Source organism: Pelobates fuscus, chromosome 4 (genome assembly GCF_036172605.1).
Source record: "Pelobates fuscus isolate aPelFus1 chromosome 4, aPelFus1.pri, whole genome shotgun sequence".
Lineage (NCBI taxonomy): Eukaryota > Metazoa > Chordata > Amphibia > Anura > Pelobatidae > Pelobates > Pelobates fuscus.
In genome coordinates, this window is record NC_086320.1 from 233892545 (window position 1) to 233913476 (window position 20932).

Consider the following 20932-nt stretch of genomic DNA (forward strand, 5'->3'; position numbering starts at 1 on the left):
CTCAGCCCCTGCCCCCCTTCCTCAGCCCCTGTCCCCCTTCCTCAGCCCGTCCCCCTTCCTCAGCCCCTGTCCCCCTTCCTCAGCCCCTTTCCCTCTGCTCAGCCCCTGCCCCCTTCGTCAGCCCCTGCCCCCCTCCTCAGCCCCTCAGTTCCTGTCCCTTTCCTCAGTCCCCATCCCTTACCTCAGCCCATGTCCCCTTCCTCAGCCCATGCCCTCCACCCCTCCTAAGCTCCTGTCCCTCTTCCTCAGCTCCTGTCCCCCTCCTCAGCCCCGTGCCCTTACTCAGCCCCTGCATACAAGCGTATCATTTTTTTGTGGTGTGAGGGGGGGGGGGGGGGGCGGGGGGGGAGGGGGCGGGGAGTGGGTCTTGGGTGAGTTCCTGCACTTTTTTACCCAGGACTTGACCCCTGGGTATGTTGCCTTATATCTTGCTAATGTACTGTGACAGCTGCAGCCACACTGCCCCTGGCAGGAGGGCCCCTATCAAGGAGTCCTCCAATCCCACCCAGAGTTTTCTCACTGAACCCATGCTCGAGGCCACTATCTTTGAAAGGTGCAAAGCATGTCAGTCTCATTCCACCCTTGTACATGTATTCCTGACATTATAGTGCTAAACCCACCATTAAGGTTGCTTGCCCCCCCTTAAAAGCAATTAAAACTCTCCTTATTTCCAGTGCCGCGCGTTTCTGCTGGCGCTTACTCCGCCCCCTTGGTGACATAATCAGAATTGCTGATTTTTTGCCAATTCAATGCTTTCCCATGGGGAAAGCATTGGATTGGCTAGAAATCGGCAAGGGGGCAGGGACAAACAGAGTTTTATCTCTATGAGGAAAATTCTGCGTCCCTATGCAGAGCGTGGAGATGCTGAACGACAATGCGGCCTACTGTGCAGCACTGAGCCAGGAAGCACCTCCAGTGGCCATCTGAGGAGAGGCCACTTTGAGGTGTCCCTAGGGGCAATGTAAACACTGCCTTTTCTCTTAAAAGGCAGTGTTTTAAATGCCTGAAGGCAATGATTGTACTCACCAGAACAACCTAATTAAGCTGTAGTTGTTCTGGTGACTATAGTGTTGCTTTTATAAAATTCATTGGGCATAGCAAACCTTTAGAGACCTGTGCTCCCAAGCTAACTGGTGGACCTGCAAGTGTACCTCATGAAAAAAATGGAATAAACTGGAATCCAAATTGGGATCGTCTGGAAGAGGCACAATAGACGAGGAAGGACTGTAATTTTTATTGAATTTCTGTTTGAATGTTTGTCCCACTCCGTGTCTCAATCTATCCAGGACTGGAGAAAAGTTGAGGTAAGTAATACGTGAGCCAGTTGCCCAAGTATTTTAGTTTAGTCTTGCATCAGCTGAATGGGAAAGAACTCCACAGCTGGCACACAGCCAAATACCATAAATGTGACTTCCATATTAGAATAATGGAGGTTGAAGATTTCCCTTACGCCCCCCAAAACTGGCAACTTGGCAGACATTGCTGCCAGTAGCTAGAAAGGCCACATCCCATTGGAATGGGGCCTCTAAAATAGGAGGGGAGCAGATCACTGTCCACCCGCTTCCCCCCGTGACATCTATTAATAAAAACTATCCCTCCCTGCCCATTACATAGTTGACTGATATTGCATAGTGTGTGGAAAATGAATAGAGTGCTCTGACCAATCTTTCATAGCGTGCAAAAGCCCTTATATAAGTGTTTTACACCTTATTGTGTCTTTTTTTTTTTTTTAATAGTTACGTTGCATTATTTTAGAATTGATTTAGCCTTTTCTGGAGAAAAGATTTAGAATAGAAAAAAAAAAGACATTTAATGGTTAGTATGATTTTTCTTTGGCATGGTTCCTAGGGTGGAGCTTTTGGATACAGGCAATTGAGTTTTGCTTTGGATTCAAGCCCATGATGTTTCTTGAAACTTGCAACACCCCTAATGCCTTCAAAGCTAGAGTGGTGCAATTACGCATTGTTGTGATAGTGATAATGATTAATTAAAGGGATATTGTAGTGCCAGGAATACAAAGCTGTATTCCTGAACCTACCGATCCCTCTGCCTCCCCCTTCCTTGCGCCCCCCTCCTACCCAGTAAATAAAGGGTTAATAACTCTTTATTTACATACCTTATTCCAGCGCCGATGTTCCTGGCACTGGGTTGAAGCTCCGCCCCCTCCTCCATCCCGCGACGATGGGGTCAAATGCGCATGCACAGCAAATGCTGCAAGCGCATTAGACCTCCCAAAAGGGAAAACATTGAATCAATGGTTTCCTTTGGGGAAAAATCTGACGCTGGAGGTCCTCATGCAGAATCTACATTGAAAACTTCAAAAACATCACTGTCATTGTCTTTCTATAATGCTGCAAAGAGTGCGGAATCACTAGAGCACGGTTAGGGACGGAAATGAAGTAGCATAAGGTGTGTTTATGGTTGAGTTACTAGTGTCGTTTTCATCTGTGTTCCCCAAGTCATCCCCAAAATGATGTTCTACAGCTCACAACTTCATAACTCATATTTTTCATTTTTCTTGGTAACACTGAATCTGTAAATGCAGTAACCCAACTGCCCCTCATTCATATCAGCACCAAATAAGAATATAAACGAAATAGTAACATAGACCTTGTGCACACATTACACATTTCTGTCTATCAGTCAGTCATTCTGTCTATCAGTCAGCCAGTCCTGTTCAGTCAGTCATTCAGTCCGTGGCATAATCTCAGCACAGATACCATCACTACCATTGCTACCAGGGGGATTTACTGTATAATTTCTCTCGCGAGAGTGTGAGCTGCCAGATTTGGGATGATGACCATTATCCTCCCCAGTCCCCACCTCCCCTCTAGCAGCAGCAGCACGTTACGGGCCGCCCTCACGTGTTTCACCGGCTCCACCTCCCCCGTTCCCCGCAGCCGCCGCCTGGTAGTGTGGCTCGGTGAGTGGGGCTCGGTCCCGCCGGCGGCAGTGCGCGGTGTGTGATTGGGCGGAGGAGGAGGGGCTGGGCCGGGAAGCAGTGTGCGGCTCTGGCTGGGGAGAGCCCGCAGTGATTGTCGCCCGGGAGCCGCCGATGCCGGAGCTGATGCCCGGGCTGTAGCTCTGCCTCCATTGTTTGATGTCCGCCCGGCTGCACGGCCAGGACAGTCTCCGGGGGGCAGCCAGCTGAACAAAGAGGGGGACACGGAGTGTGTGCGGGGGTGATTGGCCGGACCTTCCTCCGGACACAACATGAGCAGCTCCAGCACCAACAGCTCCGGGAGCAGCGCTAACACCGCCAGCAGCCATGCCACGGCCGCCGGCAGCAGCGGAGCCAACACCGGGGAGGGCGCGGAGGAGACTAAAGACTCGGCAGACATAGTCGCCTTCTACCGATCCGGTAAGCAGAGCCCGAGCATCGGGGATTGTAATAGGAGCGCGTTATAACCGGCAGGCGGGTGGGGGCTGAGCTCATTGTGCAGACATTGTGCATGCAGGGAGCCAGCCTATCATGTGTCATGGAGGGCTGCCTCGCTCACTGGGATCTGGCTGAATGTCACACGGGTTCAGTGGTTATGGTGGTGTCCCTCTGTGGAGCAGTGACAGGGTAATATTTATCGGTATTGTGATCGGTAGATCAGTAGCTGCAGGGTTCCTATAAATAGTGCATTTATCACTGAATTAAATCGGGGATTGCAAGAAGGTAGACCTCCCCAGCCCATCTATAGTAATTCATTCCTAGCATGGTTAAGGATCATGGGAGTTGTTTTGGGAACCCCAGGATTATAGAGAGGTATAGTGTCTGTCATGGTTGGTGTTGGCAGGAATGAGGCCTGAATGGAAAGTGCTGCCAATTTATAGTGGCCCAGTCTGTGCACAGTAGGAACTAAAGGTACTTTGTCAGATTCATGTTATACAGAATGATGTAATGTGTTAGCCCACATGAAACGAGCAAAATCTCAAATGTGTGGCTCACAATAGGCAAAAGAACCACCTATTAGGAGTGGATGGAATACACAAAAAGGCTGGGTTTTCAATCTGATTCTTTTCATTCTTCATGGTTTTTTTTGTCAATGCTATTTTTTTTCCTATTTTATTGCTCATTTTTCATTTTAGTTGATTTGCTTTGTATAAACTTGTAAATGTATGGATTTTTTTTATAAAGCTGCTAAAATTGAGTTTCAGATCTATTACCAGAATGCTGTACTTTCTTAGTATATTTGGAATTCGTATTTGTTTGGTTTGATAGTTTTCATGATAAACACAAATCTATCTATAGTGTTACTGTGATTTGTAAATATTCATTTTTTTTTTTTTTGGAGGGTTGGACAAAAGCTCACCTTTACTTCCCAGCTGTTATTTTTGGATATGTAGGGAGAGGGAGGTGTAGTTTTTTTTTTTTTTTTTTTTTTGGCATGTTGACATGTCATGAACGTTACAGTGGTGTTTTGGTGCATGGACATCCTTGATCTAAGGATCAATAAGAATTCCTAATTTGTCTTTTCTCAAAGAGAGCAAATAATAATAATAGGATAATAGGACTTACTACCTATTTAAGTTTTCATGACACATTGATGCACATCACACTGGATTAATGGATATATTTAGTTTTTATATTGACCTAGTGCTTTCAAATAACTTGCTATTTTTAGGTTGATAAAAATCAGTCCTTTTTGGGATTTAATATTTTTCAACTGGACCATTTTCTATTTATTTTTAAAATTCTTTATTTTTCAGTTGAACAGATCTTATGCACATTGTAAGTAGTGACAGGGGGCTTGCGCATAAGCCAACATCACATATTAATTTTGCAGTTCAGATATATTGTTTAAGCAGTAGTGGTCTCTCGCAGTAGAACATAGACTGGTGGTTTGTGCCACCAAATTTGGTTACATCAACATTCTGTCAAAGCTTTTAATTTGCAAAATAAAATGAGGAAATAACAAGGTAAGGAATGTATAATATATATATATATAAATATGTGTATATATATCGACAGTTGTCGTTTTGTCATGCGGTAAGAGGGTGCTAGTGGGTGATTTAGCTTCTTGTATGATAAGCCAATGTATACTATATTGAGTGTGTGCTGTAGAGCTGTAGGCTCTGTTTGTGTATTTTCTAGCAAGTTTTGTGTGGAGGCTTTATTTACTGAAGGGAAACGTGTCACAGGGTTCAACATATGCATTTGATCCACAGTTTAGTAATATTGTACCGTCAGATCACAGGTATCTGTGTTGAGGGCGCACACTTGTACAACTGGACCATTTTTATGGTGCATTCTTTAGCCAAGCTAAGTCAACAATGTCATATTGAAGTCTACACTTTTGCAGGTGACCAAAGCTATCATGTTAGATATTCTAAGTTCATTTGTTGTCCAGTAGTATAGATGCAATGCCAGAATTCACATAATTTGCAAGTGCCCTCTATTCATACAGTGTTAAGTGTATGCTCTCTATATTAGCTCCTTGTTAAACCACCGACAACTGTAATAGTGGAAATGAAATTTTAATATTTTAACGCCTTAGGGACAGATACAGTTGTATAACATCTGAACCAAAACAAAACCTAGAATTTGTGTTGGTTCCACTGTAAGTTAAAGGATTCTCTTAAAGTATCCCCATACATATTACATATTTTATACTTTTTCTTTTCTTTCAAGACAGAGAGTGCTTTCTTTTAATATCATGTATGTATACGTAACACAACATTAAAGGGACACTCCAGACATCTACTTGATCTTGCTAAAGTGCTTTATGATGGAAGAGTATGCTCTTTTTTTTCCCCCCTTCATTTTTCAAAAACGGCAGTTTTCAATAGAAATTTTTAGTTTTATAAATGACCTTTTATTACAACTCCTTGGCTGTCAATCAGACAACCAGTCCTGTTACTTACTTCCTAATTGTTTAGCTCAGTGGAGCTAAGCACAGGATGCAAGCCATTACTCTGAGAACCTGCCTGGCAAAAACATCTAATTGACCTGAATTGGGAAGTCTGTAATTGGACAGCTACCGTAAGTCTGGCTTGGTTAGAGAGTACTTGCAAAATCTAAAGAGAGATGCATTTAAAAAATTATAAAAATATCCCCAATGGGGGAAAAATGCATAGTTAAATGTTTGTAATTGTCTATATGCTAAACAGATTTTTTCTTTAATTATCTGTGCAGTAGAGTGTTCCTTTAAAGGATCACTATAGGGTCAGGAACACAAACATGTATTCCTGACCCTATAGTGCTAAACCCACCATTTAGGTGGCTTGCCCCCCTATACAAGTTTAAAACTCACATTATTTCCTTTGGCCCTCCAGATGTTTTGGACTACATCTCCCTTGATGCTTTGCCAGCATTATGGCTGTAAGAGCATTATGGGAGATGTAGTCCAAAACATCTGGAGGGCCAAAGGTTCCCCAACCCTGCCCTAAGGGATACGCTCTGCTGATATCAGCAGAGGGATATCCCAGCTAAAAGAGTTATAAGTGACTGCCATCTAGTGCCCTTTTGCAGCATGAAATGGATAGCTCCCTGTAAGACTCCTGCCCAGCATCCTGTATCTGCCGATTATATAGTGATTGGCGTTGGGCAGCTGGCACTATCACTTTCAGCAGATGGCGCACAGGAAGACCCTGTCAATGTATTTTCATGGTCTCCCTCTGAGTGCTGGCTCGCAGTCATACAGCTCAAGGGCTGTATACAACAGTCACTCAAAATAGCCGCTATTGACCGAAGGGTGCACTAGGTATTGACTAATACCTGGATCGATCTTCCTAATGTGAGTAAAACTGTAACGCTAACACCAAAGCTTGAGGACATTCCATGATGTCCTAACGGCGTTAAATCTCTATCTGTGGATGATGACACGCAACATCCCAATGTTGATAAATAGCCAAAGTTTAAAAAGTTTCTGAAACATGAGTTGATTTTATTTCAGCTTCAAAATGTAAAGATGAAACTGCAGTTATTGCTTTCCATGGACCAGGTGATTTCAGAATGTGGAACTATAGAGTGTTATGTATAAATAGTTATTCTGATGCGAGGTTTTAAAAGCGGAACAGTCTGCAGGGACTTTCCTTTAGTTTCCAAGGTGACTTCACTGTAGAACTTTGCCATGGAATGACTGTTAATATATCCCCCATTATCTTTTCATAGAACACAGAAGGGATGACAAACACATTGTCAATGCAGGAGCCAAACAGACATATTTAAAAGCTTACCTTGTCATTGTTTTTTTCCTTTTATTATAGACTCTTAAGAGGTTTGTTTATCTTCTATAAAGCGGAAGACTGAAGCTAGCAGCAATGAACTGTAGAAAACATAGTCTCCCTCCCCGTAGCCCTGTTATAAAGTTACTGTTAATGTGAGATATATAAATGATAGAGACTCATTAGTCATAGTTCCAGTTTTAAACCAGGTACCAATAAGATTGTCGTGAGATCAAACACAATAAAACTCCTCACAATCACATGCAAAAAGAAAAACTTGTTATGCATCACTTGCATATCTCAAGTTGGCCTTTGAGAAGTTCTTATTGGGCACATAAACTCTAGAAGTCGTCTTTCCTCAACAATCACAGAGTTCCTAGATATGCAGGTGATACATATTATCATTATTATGTTATTTATATAGTGCAAACAAATTCCGCAGCACTTTACAGTAGGTGGACGCACAGACATGTAGTTGTAACCAGACAAGTTGGACACACAGGAACAGAGGGGTTGAGGGCCCTGCTCAATGAGCTTACATGCTAGAGGGAGTGGGGTAAAGTGAAATAAAAGGTAAAGATAGTATTAGACTCATGACAGTTGCAGGAGAGGAATCAGACTGGGTGAGCATCTAACGTAATAGTATTTTTTCCATTTGCCCTGTGTGGAATATTGCATTGTTTGGTCTCATCTTTTTGAGATATATATAATATTTAATATACGCATACTGACATCAGTTTCTATGTGTATGATTTCATAATGCATACATATTGCTAAATTCAATATATAAGTGCACTTACTGGCTTACCTCAGAGAAAAGGCAATGTTTACACTACTGCCTTGGGACACCTCCATGAGCAGTCACTCGGATGGCCACTAAAGGTGCTTCCTGGGTCAGTGCTGAACTTTTCCCATAGAGATGCATTGATTCAATGCATCTCTATGAGGAAATACTGGTTGACCATAGCAACGTTTGTCTCTGCCCCGCCCCGCCCCTCCTCTCTTCCTTTTTTTTTCCTATGGAAAAGCATTTAATTGGCTGAGATTGTCCATTCTGATTCCAAAGAGGAGGGGTCAAGACCAGTGCCGGCATACCCACGCAGTGCTGGAATAATAGTGAATTTTAACACTATTTAAGCGGGACAGGAGGACCTAAACAGTGCTTTTAATACGATATAGTGTTGCTTTGTTCCTTTAAGTTCAGTCCTCCTAGTTGACCTGGGCCCACAGCATGTTAGTTGGGTGTTTTTTTTTCCCCCCAATAGTATTGTGAGATCTGACATGTGAAGGGAAAAAAATATTTACAGGGTATTTAAGTCACCTGAATTATAGACTGTTTTGAGTAAAACTGAAGATAATTTGTAAAGATCACATATGACAATAATTGTCAATTATTCACATTTCTAGTACCATTTACGAAACCTAAAAAATTACATTTAAGCAGTATATCACAGTTTGCTTGTAACAAGTATGTTTGACACAGTGAAAATCTACAAAAATAATCATTCACCAGTAATTGCTTTGCTCTTTTATGTCACTGCGTTTTGCTCTTTTATGTCACTGCGTTCTGCTCTTTTTATTAGAGTGTGAAACAGTTTGGTTATTTTGGTTCTATCTTCAAAGTCTAAGCCTTTTTCTTTTCTCTCCCTGTGCTGAATAACTTCCCTTGTAGTCGAGTACATTTTCTCATTCTTAAATAATAGTAATAATAAGGTAGTATTATTATAAAGACCCCGTTTTAAATGTATTTGTAACCACTTTGATAGTTGCTGAGTTTTATATAACATGGTTTAAATATCCTTATTATGTTTGTGTTTTTTGTTTTTACATTCACCAACAGTAGTACATTTTAAAGTAAAATTTAGTGGCCTTAACTGTGTAGTGTAGTTTATTTTTTTTTCCCAAGTAGAATTGACGCACTGTTTTGGAAATTCTTTTTGACAATCTATACAACAGAGACTGTGCATTAGGTAAGGATTTGCTGAAGTGAATGTGAGCATAGGTGCTGGTCGGGGGATGGGCAAAGAATTCCTTTAAAGTATCACATTTCTTTCTCAACTATTTTGGCTTTGGATCTGAAATGAAAACACAAGCATTTCACCACTGTCAAGTGACCTGGTCTTTGAAACTGGAAATAAGTGAAAACATTTGGGGCCTTTTGTTGAACATGTCTGGCTGTTATCACTAAAGAGCACTTTGCAACTTAGATTGGTAAGCTTAGGTTGCAAACTAATGCAAAGTGGTCATGGCTTCCTTAATAACTTATTAACATTTTGCCTTGTGGTCTGTTGTCCACTAATGGGAATTGCGCCTTCTAGATTTAAAATTGTATTTCCTTGTATCTAAGACCTGCCTTGTTGATATACATTACTGGTAAATGACTACATTGAGGGGAAAAAAAAAACGCTTACCAATCTAAGCCCCCAAACCACTACATTTTAATGTAGCGTTTGAGTGCATACACAATGTCCCTTTTTACTAAAATGTGGACAGCATAATGATGTCAAACACCACTAATGCTTTTCATAGAGCAGCACTGGATTCCAATTGCTGCATATGCACTTTAGGTCCACAATGCTTTGCTTTGAGAAGCCGTTTATTGGGCCAGAGATTACCTATGTTTTGTCTCACAGTGGGTAGATAGGGCTGAAGTGATGAATCTGTCCTAGTGCTGAATTAGGTTAGTTTAATATCATTATTATTTAATTTAAATAGTAACCTAGTTATATTTAACTTTTAGTGTGTGTGTGTGTTTTTTTTTTTATCATGTCATTGGATGCACTTTTTGCATGGTGGACTTCACTTAAAGGATCACTATAGGGTCAGGAACAAAAAACATGTATTCCTGACCCTATAGTGTTAACACCACCATCTAGCCCCCCTGGGCCCCTCATGCCTCCATAAATATAGCAAAATCTTACTGTAGTCAAGCCAGAAGCTGTAACTCTGCATGTTGTTTGCCTAAAAAAAACAAGCAGTCTGCTGACATCATCAGAAGTGGTAGCCTGATCCAATCACAGTGCTTCCCCATAGGATTGGCTGAGGCTGACAAAGAGGCAGATAAGGGGCAGAGCCAGCATGATTCAAACACAGCCCTGGCCAATCAGCATCTCCTCATAGAGATTAATTGAATCAGTGAATCATATGAGGAAAGTTCAGTGTCTGCATGCAGAGGGAGGAGATACTGAATGTTTGGATGCATTTTAGGCAGCCATGACCCAGGAAGGATCTCTAACAGCCATCTGAGGAGTTGCCAGTGAAGTTATCAGTAGGCTGTAATGTAAACACTGCTTTTTCTCTGAAAAGACCGTGTTTACAGCAAAAAGCCTTAAGGTAATGATTCTACTCAGCAGAACAAATTAAATAAGCTGTAGTTGTTCTGGTGACTATAGTGTCCCTTTAACGCATTAACACTACCAGTACAGACTGAGTGTTATACAATCAAAAACTCAAACCTTTTTTGAGAGTTGGCAGGGGAAATGTTAAGACAGAATAACCTGCATATCCGTACTAGGCTATGTGTGGTGTAATATGTTCCCTGCATGTACAGCCTATAACTACTGTTAAAATTGGATGAAATTGATATTGAAAATGCAGAGGTGTAACCTTTGTAATACCAATAAAGATTGAAAGGATGTGGTATATCACAGCTGGAGAGAACCCGGGTTTTTGTCAGTCTCTTCCAACATTGTTTAAAAAAAAAAAAAGAAAAGGGTGCAAGAGTGTCAATATTCTCTTTGCACCATTGCCTCCTACCCTTAGATTTGATAGTTATGGGGCTTAGATGGCCTTATTTTCTTCCAGGTTGTGATCTAATGATTGTCAAAACATTTTTCATTGAGCTATGTCTTACATTTAAAATTATATTGTTCAATGGTGCTGGGCATTGGCCAGCATGCATCTTATGTGAACATCCTTTACCATTTGTAGCCTCTAAACTACGATTTAATAGAACACTCCAGGCAACATAACTATATTTCAATGGGGTTCTTATGGTGCTAGGAGATCCTGTAGAAAGCATCTCTCCTTTTTTCCCTTCTTCCAGCAGGTGAGGGTGTTAGACTAAGAATGTCAGCTGAAGATTCGATACACCGAGGAGCAATTTTCACTTGCACAATACTTGGGTGATGTTTGTCTACCTGAAGACGATATTGTTGTCCCCAAATGTCTTTAATCAGAATTGTGTTTGTGTTTTTTTCCCCTCTTTTAAAATGTATCATATTTAATCAAATTTTATGATCAAGTAAATATAATATATGTGTGTGTGTGTATACATATAATTTCATTTAGCACACTGGTAGTATGCCAGAGGTAGTTGAAAATATGATTTTTGAGTGTTGTATTCTTGTACATCCTGATTGCCTTGAAATGACTTATTTGTTTTATTAGTGCTTTTCCGGATACCCTTTAAGATCAATATTTCATCATTTATAAAGCTATGGATTGACAGTGCACAGTGAAGATGTGCTAGCTTGAAGTGAAGGTCAGCTTGTCAGTGGGATTGATGTTTTGTGCTTTAATGCAGGGAACACTAATGATAATTTAAGTTGGTAAGGGAATGCACAAACCTGTGTATGTTAAAATAACTTCTGGAAAGCGAATGCCAACTCTTTCACTTTTAGAACAAATAATGTTGGCTCAATGTTTAAAAAAATATAGTTTTTTCACATGACTATTAGGTTTGTTTAGGAAAATCAAAACTTTTACTCTTATTAAGGCATCAATGAAATGTCTGTTAACTTGTTCAGAAGATAAGTTAACCAGGGGGGATATGGAGCCAGAAGAAATTTTGGGTTACTGACTACCATCCAGGCATACAGATTGTTGTGTCAAGCTGTACCTCAGAGGGATTTATGCAGTTGTTCTTGGGGAGTGATATTTTAGGGAAAATTGGAACACAAATCAATCTCTATGCTGAGCATTTTCTTCCCCAGAACCCTGCATCATTTACTGACAGGAAATCAGCATGGTACCCCACCAGTTTTCCTGAATGAAAACAGTTTAGCGAGCATCATTAAGAAGCCTATTATTCCCTTGTATTAGACAAAGAATCCTATCTGCTGTACCCCCATTTTTCCACAAACTATGAAGACGCAGATATGAAATATTACTGCAGTTTATGCATTTTAATGATTAAAATAGCGAGTGCCTACAAAGAAGTAGTCAACAATGTGACAAATTGATTCAAACCGGCTTCCTAATTTCTCACCTAGATCAGAAGTGTGAAACCTGTATTCCTACCCCCCCCCCCCCCCCCATCTGTATAGACGAGAACAAATGGTATGCTTGGCCTCATGATATGACATTTGAGATACACTGAAACGGTATGCCTTTGTGGTGTAGTTTAAACAAGCAACCTGCCAGAAAGCTCCAAAATGGGACATGGACCCAGCATCAAAATTTGAATACAACTGAAATGGGTCTCATATTTACCCCTTAACCCCTTAAGGACCAAACTTCTGGAATAAAAGGGAATCATGACGTGTCACACATGTCATGTGTCCTTAAGGGGTTAAACATTCACATATGCCTTGCAAAGGTACACAGGGGGCTATTGCTGAAATACATATGTTATAGTGCTGTAGCACACATAAGGATTGCAAAATATGCAAGAAATCTCAATGTGGGAATAAGCGTTTTTTTTTTTTCTGCCTTTTTAACACAAACTAGCAAAAATAACTGGCCTCATGGTAAGGATCAAATTATGCCATTTGAGATATCTTGAGGTGTCTTCTGGTAGGCCTTTTGTGAGGAAGTTTGAACTAGCAACCTGCTAGAATGCTCCAAAATGAGACTTGGCTAAATCCATCTATGAAAATTCACTCTTAATAAGCTGAAATTCTCACGTCTCACTTATATGGCATTGCAACATCACAAATAAGTGACAAATCCATACATTTTGGGGTATTGTACTCAGAAAAGCTGAGCATATCTTTTTATTACAGTGGCACACATAAGATTTACATAATATCCACCAAAAATTTAAAGCGGCACTGTCATGCCGAATCCCGTTTTTTTTTTAACCCCCCTCCCGCCTCCACTACATCCAATTGACCCCCTAGTCACCCCCAAATGCCCCTAAGCCCCCCAGATTACCTATTTTTAAATCTGTATCTTCTGCCCCGATCTTTATTCAGGGCGCCGCCATCTTTGTGTGGGTAGGTGAAGTCCCTGTGGGACACGTCATCTACCCACACTAGACAGACTGTGAGATTCCCGCACATGCCCAGTGAAACACCTGGACATGCGAACGGGAATTTCACCTATTCATTCATTCATCAGACAGACGAATGAATGAATAGAAAAAATCAGACGAACAAACTAACACTGTGTATCAGTGTTAGTTTGTTCGTTCAGTTTATTACAAGGAGGGAGCTACCGGCGTGCAGCTCCCTCCTTGTAATATGTAACTATAGAAGCGGCAGGGAGCATAGCTCCCCACCACTTCATAAGCCCCCCAGGTCCCCCCCTCACTCTATGGGGGTCAATATGACCCCCATAATAGCACAAGGGAGATTAAAATCTCCCCAATGCCCCTACTCGCTATACCGCGAGTAGGGGCATGTCCACTAAACAGTGAGCAGCCTGTGGCTGCTCACTGTAAAAACATAAATGGTAATAAGGGGGGGGGGGACCTACTGTCCTGGCCCCCACCCCTGCGCGGTGGGTGGGGGCACTAATAAAATAATAAGGGGGGGGGACCTACTGTCCTCCCCCCCGGCCCCCACCCCTGCGTGGTGGGTGGGGGCCCTAATAAAACAATAAGGGGGGGGGACCTACTGTCCTCCCCCCGGCCCCCACTCCTGCGTGGTGGGTGGGGGCCCTAATAAAACAATAAGGGGGGGGGGGACCTACTGTCCTCCCCCCCCGGCCCCCACCCCTGCGCGGTGGGTGGGGGCCCTAATAAAACAATAAGGGGGGGACCTACTGTCCTCCCCCCCGGCCCCCACCCCTGCGCGGTGGGTGGGGGCCCTAATAAAACAATAAGGGGGGGGGACCTACTGTCCTCCCCCCCCTGGCCCCCACCCCTGCGCGGTGGGTGGGGGCCCTAATAAAATAATAAGGGGGGGGGGACCTACTGTCCTCCCCCCTGGCCCCCACCCCTGAGCGCTGGGTGGGGGCCCTAAATAAAGATAGGGGGGGGGGACCTACTGTCCTCCCCCCTGGCCCCCACCCCTGCGCGGTGGGTGGGGGCCCTAAATAAAGATAGGGGGGGACCTACTGTCCTCCCCCCTGGCCCCCACCCCTGCGCGGTGGGTGGGGGCCCTAATAAAATAATAAGGGGGGGGACCTACTGTCCTCCCCCCTGGCCCCCACCCCTGAGCGGTGGGTGGGGGCCCTAAATGAACCCCCCCATCAAGGTGACTAGGGGTCCCAAGCCCCTAGTCACCCCCCCCCCCCCACCCCAAAACATTCTAACCCCTACCTACCCCCTCACCCTAAAAATAGTGAGGGGGGAATAAAATAACTAACCTGTAAAAAAAATAATTAAACTTACCATTTGACGTCTTCTTTTTTTCTAAATTCTTCTTTCTTCAGCCCCCAAAAAGGCCAAATAAAAATCCATCATACCCGTCGCACTTTAAAAAAAAAAAAAAAAAAACGAGCGCAAAAAAAAAATTAATCCATGTTCACCCATGGAGGGCACGCCGCGTACTGAGCTCCGCAGGGCGGATCAAGGCTTATATAGCCTTGCCCCGCCCTGCAATTAGGCTTAGAACACACTGATTGGTTGGTTTAAGCCAATCAGAGTGCTCTGTGTCATTTTACAAGCGTGGGAAAATTCCAAAGAACTTTCCCACGCTTGTAAAATGACACAGAGCACTGTGATAGGATGGTTTTCAAGCCATCCAATCACAGTGCTCTGTGTAATTTTACAAGCTTGGGAAAGTTCTTTGGAATTTTCCCACGCTTGTAAAATGACACAGAGCACTGTGATTGGATGGCTTGAAAACCATCCAATCACAGTGATCTGTCATTTTACAAGCGTGGGAAAGTTCTTTTGAATTTTCCCACGCTGTGTAAAATGACACAGAGCACTCTGATTGGCTTAAACCAACCAATCAGTGTGTTCTAAGCCTAATTGCAGGGCGGGGCAAGGCTATATAAGCCTTGATCCGCCCTGCGGAGCTCAGTACGCGGCGTGCCCTCCATGGGTGAACATGGATTAATTTTTTTTTGCGCTCGGTTTTTTTTTTTTTTTTTTTTTTTTAAAGTGCGACGGGTATGATGGATTTTTATTTGGCTTTTTTGGGGGCTGAAGAAAGAAGAATTTAGAAAAAAGAAGACGTCAAATGGTAAGTTTAATTTTTTTTTTTTACAGGTTAGTTATTTTATTCCCCCCTCACTATTTTTACGGTGAGGGGGGTAGGTAGGGGATAGAATGTTTTGGGTGGGGGGGGGGTGACTAGGGGCTTGGGACCCCTAGTCACCTTGATGGGGGGGGGGGGTTAATTTAGGGCCCCCACCCACCGCTCAGGGGTGGGGGCCAGGGGGGGGAGGACAGTAGGTCCCCCCCCTTATTATTTTATTAGGGCCCCCACCCACAGCGCAGGGGTGGGGGCCAGGGGGGGAGGACAGTAGGTCCCCCCCCCTTATTATTTTACTAGGGCCCCCACCCACAGCGCAGGGGTGGGGGCCAGGGGGGGAGGACAGTAGGTCCCCCCCCCCTATTATTTTACTAGGGCCCCCACCCACCGCGCAGGGGTGGGGGCCAGGGGGGGAGGACAGTAGGTCCCCCCCCTTATTATTTTACTAGGGCCCCCACCCACCGCGCAGGGGTGGGGGCCAGGGGGGGAGGACAGTAGGTCCCCCCCTTATTATTTTACTAGGGCCCCCACCCACAGCGCAGGGGTGGGGGCCAGGGGGGGAGGACAGTAGGTCCCCCCCCCTTATTATTTTATTAGGGCCCCCACCCACAGCGCAGGGGTGGGGGCCAGGGGGGGAGGACAGTAGGTCCCCCCCCCTTATTATTTTATTAGGGCCCCCACCCACAGCGCAGGGGTGGGGGCCAGGGGGGGAGGACAGTAGGTCCCCCCCCCCCCTTATTATTTTATTAGGGCCCCCACCCACAGCGCAGGGGTGGGGGCCAGGGGGGGAGGACAGTAGGTCCCCCCCCTTATTATTTTATTAGGGCCCCCACCCACTGCGCAGGGGTGGGGGCCAGGGGGGAGGACAGTAGGTCCCCCCCATCTTTAACCCCCGCGCAGGGGGGGGGGGGTTATTAGGTGTTTTTTTGTTTTTTTTTACAGTGAGCAGCCACAGGCTGCTCACTGCTTACTAGACATGCCCCTACTCGCGGTATAGCGAGTAGGGGCATATTATTTACTAATACTAAGTAATCTTTACTTAGTATTAGTACATTTGGCTTCAAGACCAATTCAGGTCTTTCAGCCTTTTAGTAGATAGCTCCCTGATACCGTGGGAATTAGGGAGTTATCTACTAAGCGGCTGCAAGAGGCAGCCACAGCAATGAATAGGATCGGAGTTTCATTCATTAGAATGAAATTCCGATACGATCAAAGTACCGAATTGCATCCTAACACCAATGGAAAAACTCTTCTCATTCTGTTAGGATGCAATTCGGCAGTTTTGCCGGCGTTCTGTCTAAGTGACAGGACTTTCGGCAATACTGACAGGAAGCATTGTGGGAACTGGGAGGAAAGCTAGGGATCATGGGAAAATTGCTCTGACCAGCGGAAATGAAGCACACTTTGCTCCTCCGCTGGTCAGAGCTGGTCAAGCGGAGGAATCCTCCATAAGACAGAGTCCCTACTTTGTCTTATGATTTTAAAGAAAACTAAAGAAGACAGGAAGAAAAGAATAACAGATCCCGAGAGAGGGGGAGGAGAGGAAGAGATTGAGGAAAGGTAAGTTCGGCATGACAGTGCCGCTTTAAAATGCAACGTGCAAGTAAAAATGCTATATATATATATATATATATATATATATATATATATATATATATATATATATATATATATATATATATATATACATACACACTTTTTTTTTTTTTTTTTTACCAACTTTGACATAAATGGATGAAAAAATTGTGAAACATTTAGGTACAATATACACCATATGTGATGCCCTGGAGTGTCTACTTGCACAAATGGAAGGCCTTCGTGGGGTTGTTGAAGCTGTCAAACTGATAAAATGCCCTTAAATGAGACCTGGATCCATCAAATCTATCGATGAAAATTCACACACAAAAAGCTGAAATGGTGTCTCTTACATGCCTCTGCAACTTCACAAGATACTGTGTTTCACATAACATGTAGCTGATCATTATTATTTATTTTTTTTACTCATAGTAGCACACAAAATACCTAGCAAAAATGCAGCATTTGTGCAAAGAAATTACATTTAAAAAAAATTCCACAAACTTTTTAAAATTAACTGGTGAAAAAAAAGACGTACTAAGGCACAATATATATACTATATGATATTCTCTGGAGTGTCTACTTTCACAGATGGTACACCTTTGTGGGGTAATTTGAACCACTGAATCACTCTGCTATAATGCCCCAAAATGACTTGGGCCCATCAAATCTTTTAATCAAAATTATAACTTTAAAAACTGAAATGGTCACGCCTTTTTATATGGTACTGTAGCTTCACAGGATAGTGTCTACTCTATGGCATACATTGGGGGTATCGCTGTACCCAGATGTATCTGAACACAATATTGGGTTTTGTACAGGAGCAAAACACATCAAGTATACAAAATACAGATTTAAAAAGCCTTTTTATACGTATGTTACAAATCAGAAACAAAACCCCATTTTTACTACAGTATATAGCAGAGATTGGGAGTAAAAAAAAAAAAATCAAAATACCCTTAGTAGCCTGAGTTTTTTTTTTTTTAAATATAGACTATTGTGTAGCAATTTTGTTTTATGTGATGGCTATTACGCATACAAGACAAACATACCAAATTCCAAGGTAAAAGGCCACAGGCTATGCAATGTAGGGTGAACGATCAATACATTTATTGTGGTCTTAGGACAAAAACAAAGATACCACATTTTGGCGTTTGGCCTTATAGGAACACTATAGGGTCAGGAACACAAACATGTATTCCTCATCCTATAGTGTAAAAGTTAATAAAACTCACCTTATTTCCAGTGCTGCACGGTTCTGCTGGTGCTGGCCCCGCCCCTTTGGTCACACAATCAAAATTGCAGATGGGGAAAGCATTGGATTGGGTAAAATCGTCAAGGGGCGGGGCCAAACACTGTTTTGTTTCATCAGCACCTCCTCATAGAGATGCATTGACTCAATGCATCTCTAAAAGGAAAATTCAGCGTCCCCAAGCAGAGCGTGGAGACTCTGAACGGCACTGCTGCCTACTGTGTAGCACTGAGCCAGGAAGCACCTCCAGTGGCCATCTGAGGGTTGGCCACTTGGAGGTGTCCCTAAGGGTAATGTAAACACTGCCTTTTCTCTGACTGACAGCTCGGCTCGCGGTTTTTGCCCGCCCCCTCTCCTCTGCTGACACACAGTGCCTTCTCTCTCCTGCACACGTCAGACGTATTTTAATACGTCTGACGTGTACATGGCCTTTTTAGAGCCATACATGATAGGAAGTCCCTCTGGTGGCCGTCTGAGTGACGGCCACTGGAGGTATTCCTATCAATCAATGTAAACACTATATTTTCTCTGAAAATACAGTGTTTACATTAGATTACCTGCAGGGAGCTATAGATCTCACCTGAACAACTACATTAAGCTGTAGTTGTTCAGGTGACTATAGTGTCCCTTTAACTATTTTACATACTTTGCCTTGCTTTCCTGAAAAATCATTTAAATGGGGAAAAAACACAAACTTAATTGAGGAATTGACATTTCCTCTTTAAATCAAATCTGGGAATCATTTACATTTTTCTGTAAGTTCTTTATATTTGGGTTGGGGGGGGGGGGGGGGGTGTTGTTTTTTTATTTTAGAAAACATGGCTCGTGACTTGTAGGAGTTGCTTTTGCATTGGAAGTTTGGGTTTGAGGAATTCATTTATTTAAATCGCTTGCCTGTGTTCTTGTTTGGGATGCTGTCATGGCAGCACAGAGGAACTAATGGTATTCTCCAAGTTTAAATGCAAAACTAGCTTATCGAAAACACAAGTCGTAGTGACTTTATTTGTTGTTGAAATACCCATTACATGTGAGATATATTCAGGTTTATTTTTGCACATTGAAATTAGGAAATGAACATTGTGTGCAATTATTCTAATTTTTTAATTAATCCTAACCCCAAAATTTGGAGAGCATTTTCTCTTTGCAGATCAAACACGATTCTATTTTTTTTTCCTCTGGGAGGCTTGCTGCATTAATTAACACAGCAACAATGTGACATCATACTCAAGAAGAGAACGTGTGCCATAGGCAATCTGGTGTTTCTTTTGCTGCTCAAATCTACTCCCTCCCTCGATTCTCCTCCTATTTCTTTTCTCTACTCTTTCCCTGCAGAAAAAAAATGTCCAACTGTGAGTCATCCAGTAGCAGATACAGCAGGCAGAAGGAGCCAGTAGCCATTGATTCTTTCTATTTAGGCATTCTAAAACAGAAGGAGTGTTTAAATTACTGGCTGCTCTCTGATTTTCTTTATCAGCACAGGAGTGAACCATTTGTAGCTAAGCTGCAGCCTGGATTTATAGAGGGAGTGACTGCCTTGTTTCTGTGTGTTTGTGTGTAAACGTAATGTAAATATCTATTCGTAGACGATCAGGAAAATGCAGACTCACCGCTGGAAAGATGAAGGGGAATCAACGCTAGGTCTGTTCATGTTTCTGTTCTATGTAGCCTTTAAAAAATTATTTTTTTCAATATATATTTATATTTTTAAATTAAAGCGGGGAAAGAGTCATTTTATTTTACTATTTTTATATATTTTATTATGCTTTCTCACTGTGTGGCACACTCCAACCGTCATTGGTACATTATCTGTATTACTTACTGCATGTGTTTACATGATGATTGAGTCGTTATTTGGGGTGTATCTGTTCATATTAGTCAGCCCAAGGCCTTACAACTGATTCATTATAGCAAGTGTGTTAAGCTAATTATTGTTTATATTCAAAAATGAATATGCATAAAGAGTGAAAGTATTTAGTATGTGTCCAATAAGCATTGTAGACTGTAAATTATTTTTTTCTTTCTATTGCAAAATACATTTAACGTGTGTATATGTGTATATATATATATATATATATATATATATATGTGTGTGTGTGTGTGTGTGTGTATATATGTATATATATATATATATATCTTAATCTATGCTGCTTTGTATGAGGAGGAATTTTCCTCTGTGCATCGACTGCTATATCTATAATATATATATATATATATATTTTAAACTTGCATCACACAGGGAATCACTGAGATAGGAAGCATGCAACGCTGTTAGTACTAGTGGAGCTGTGGGATACCTGAGAAAAGACTGATTCGTTACTGATAAAAGGATGTTTGTGTCGCAGTGAGAATAATAAAACAGTTTGCTCTGGATTTTTAGTTTGGAGCACTGGTGCATGTTTTTCATGTTTGGGACGCCATATTAAAATATACTTTTTTTTTTTTTTTTCCTTTCTCATTCTAACTTGTATACAGTGTTTGGTGTTTTAATTGTTTTGTGATCCCTTACCACACTGATTCAACAAATTATTTGTATGGTATTTTTAAGCTGCAGTCTCTATTAGTTGAAATATAGCATTTGCACAAACGTTTGTCCGTGTAACAATACTTGCAGTAGTAATGTGCATGGGCAATTGTTGCACTC

General features: G+C 42.4%; 1 protein-coding gene across 4 annotated transcripts in view; it reads left to right on the forward strand.

Moving 5' to 3' along the window:
* The first annotated feature begins 2831 nt into the window (after nt 1-2831).
* Nucleotides 2832-20932, forward strand: part of TRIO (trio Rho guanine nucleotide exchange factor) — a 297012-nt gene continuing 278911 nt past the window's right edge. For 3 of the 4 annotated variants that reach the window (XM_063451950.1, XM_063451954.1, XM_063451955.1), the window contains exon 1: nt 2832-3361. In XM_063451950.1, coding sequence (XP_063308020.1) covers nt 3214-3361 — 148 coding nt within the window. In that variant the 5' untranslated portion in view covers nt 2832-3213. Of the gene's footprint in view, nt 3362-19863; nt 19930-20932 lie in introns of those variants that run through there. The other variant, XM_063451953.1, reaches the window with a different exon arrangement.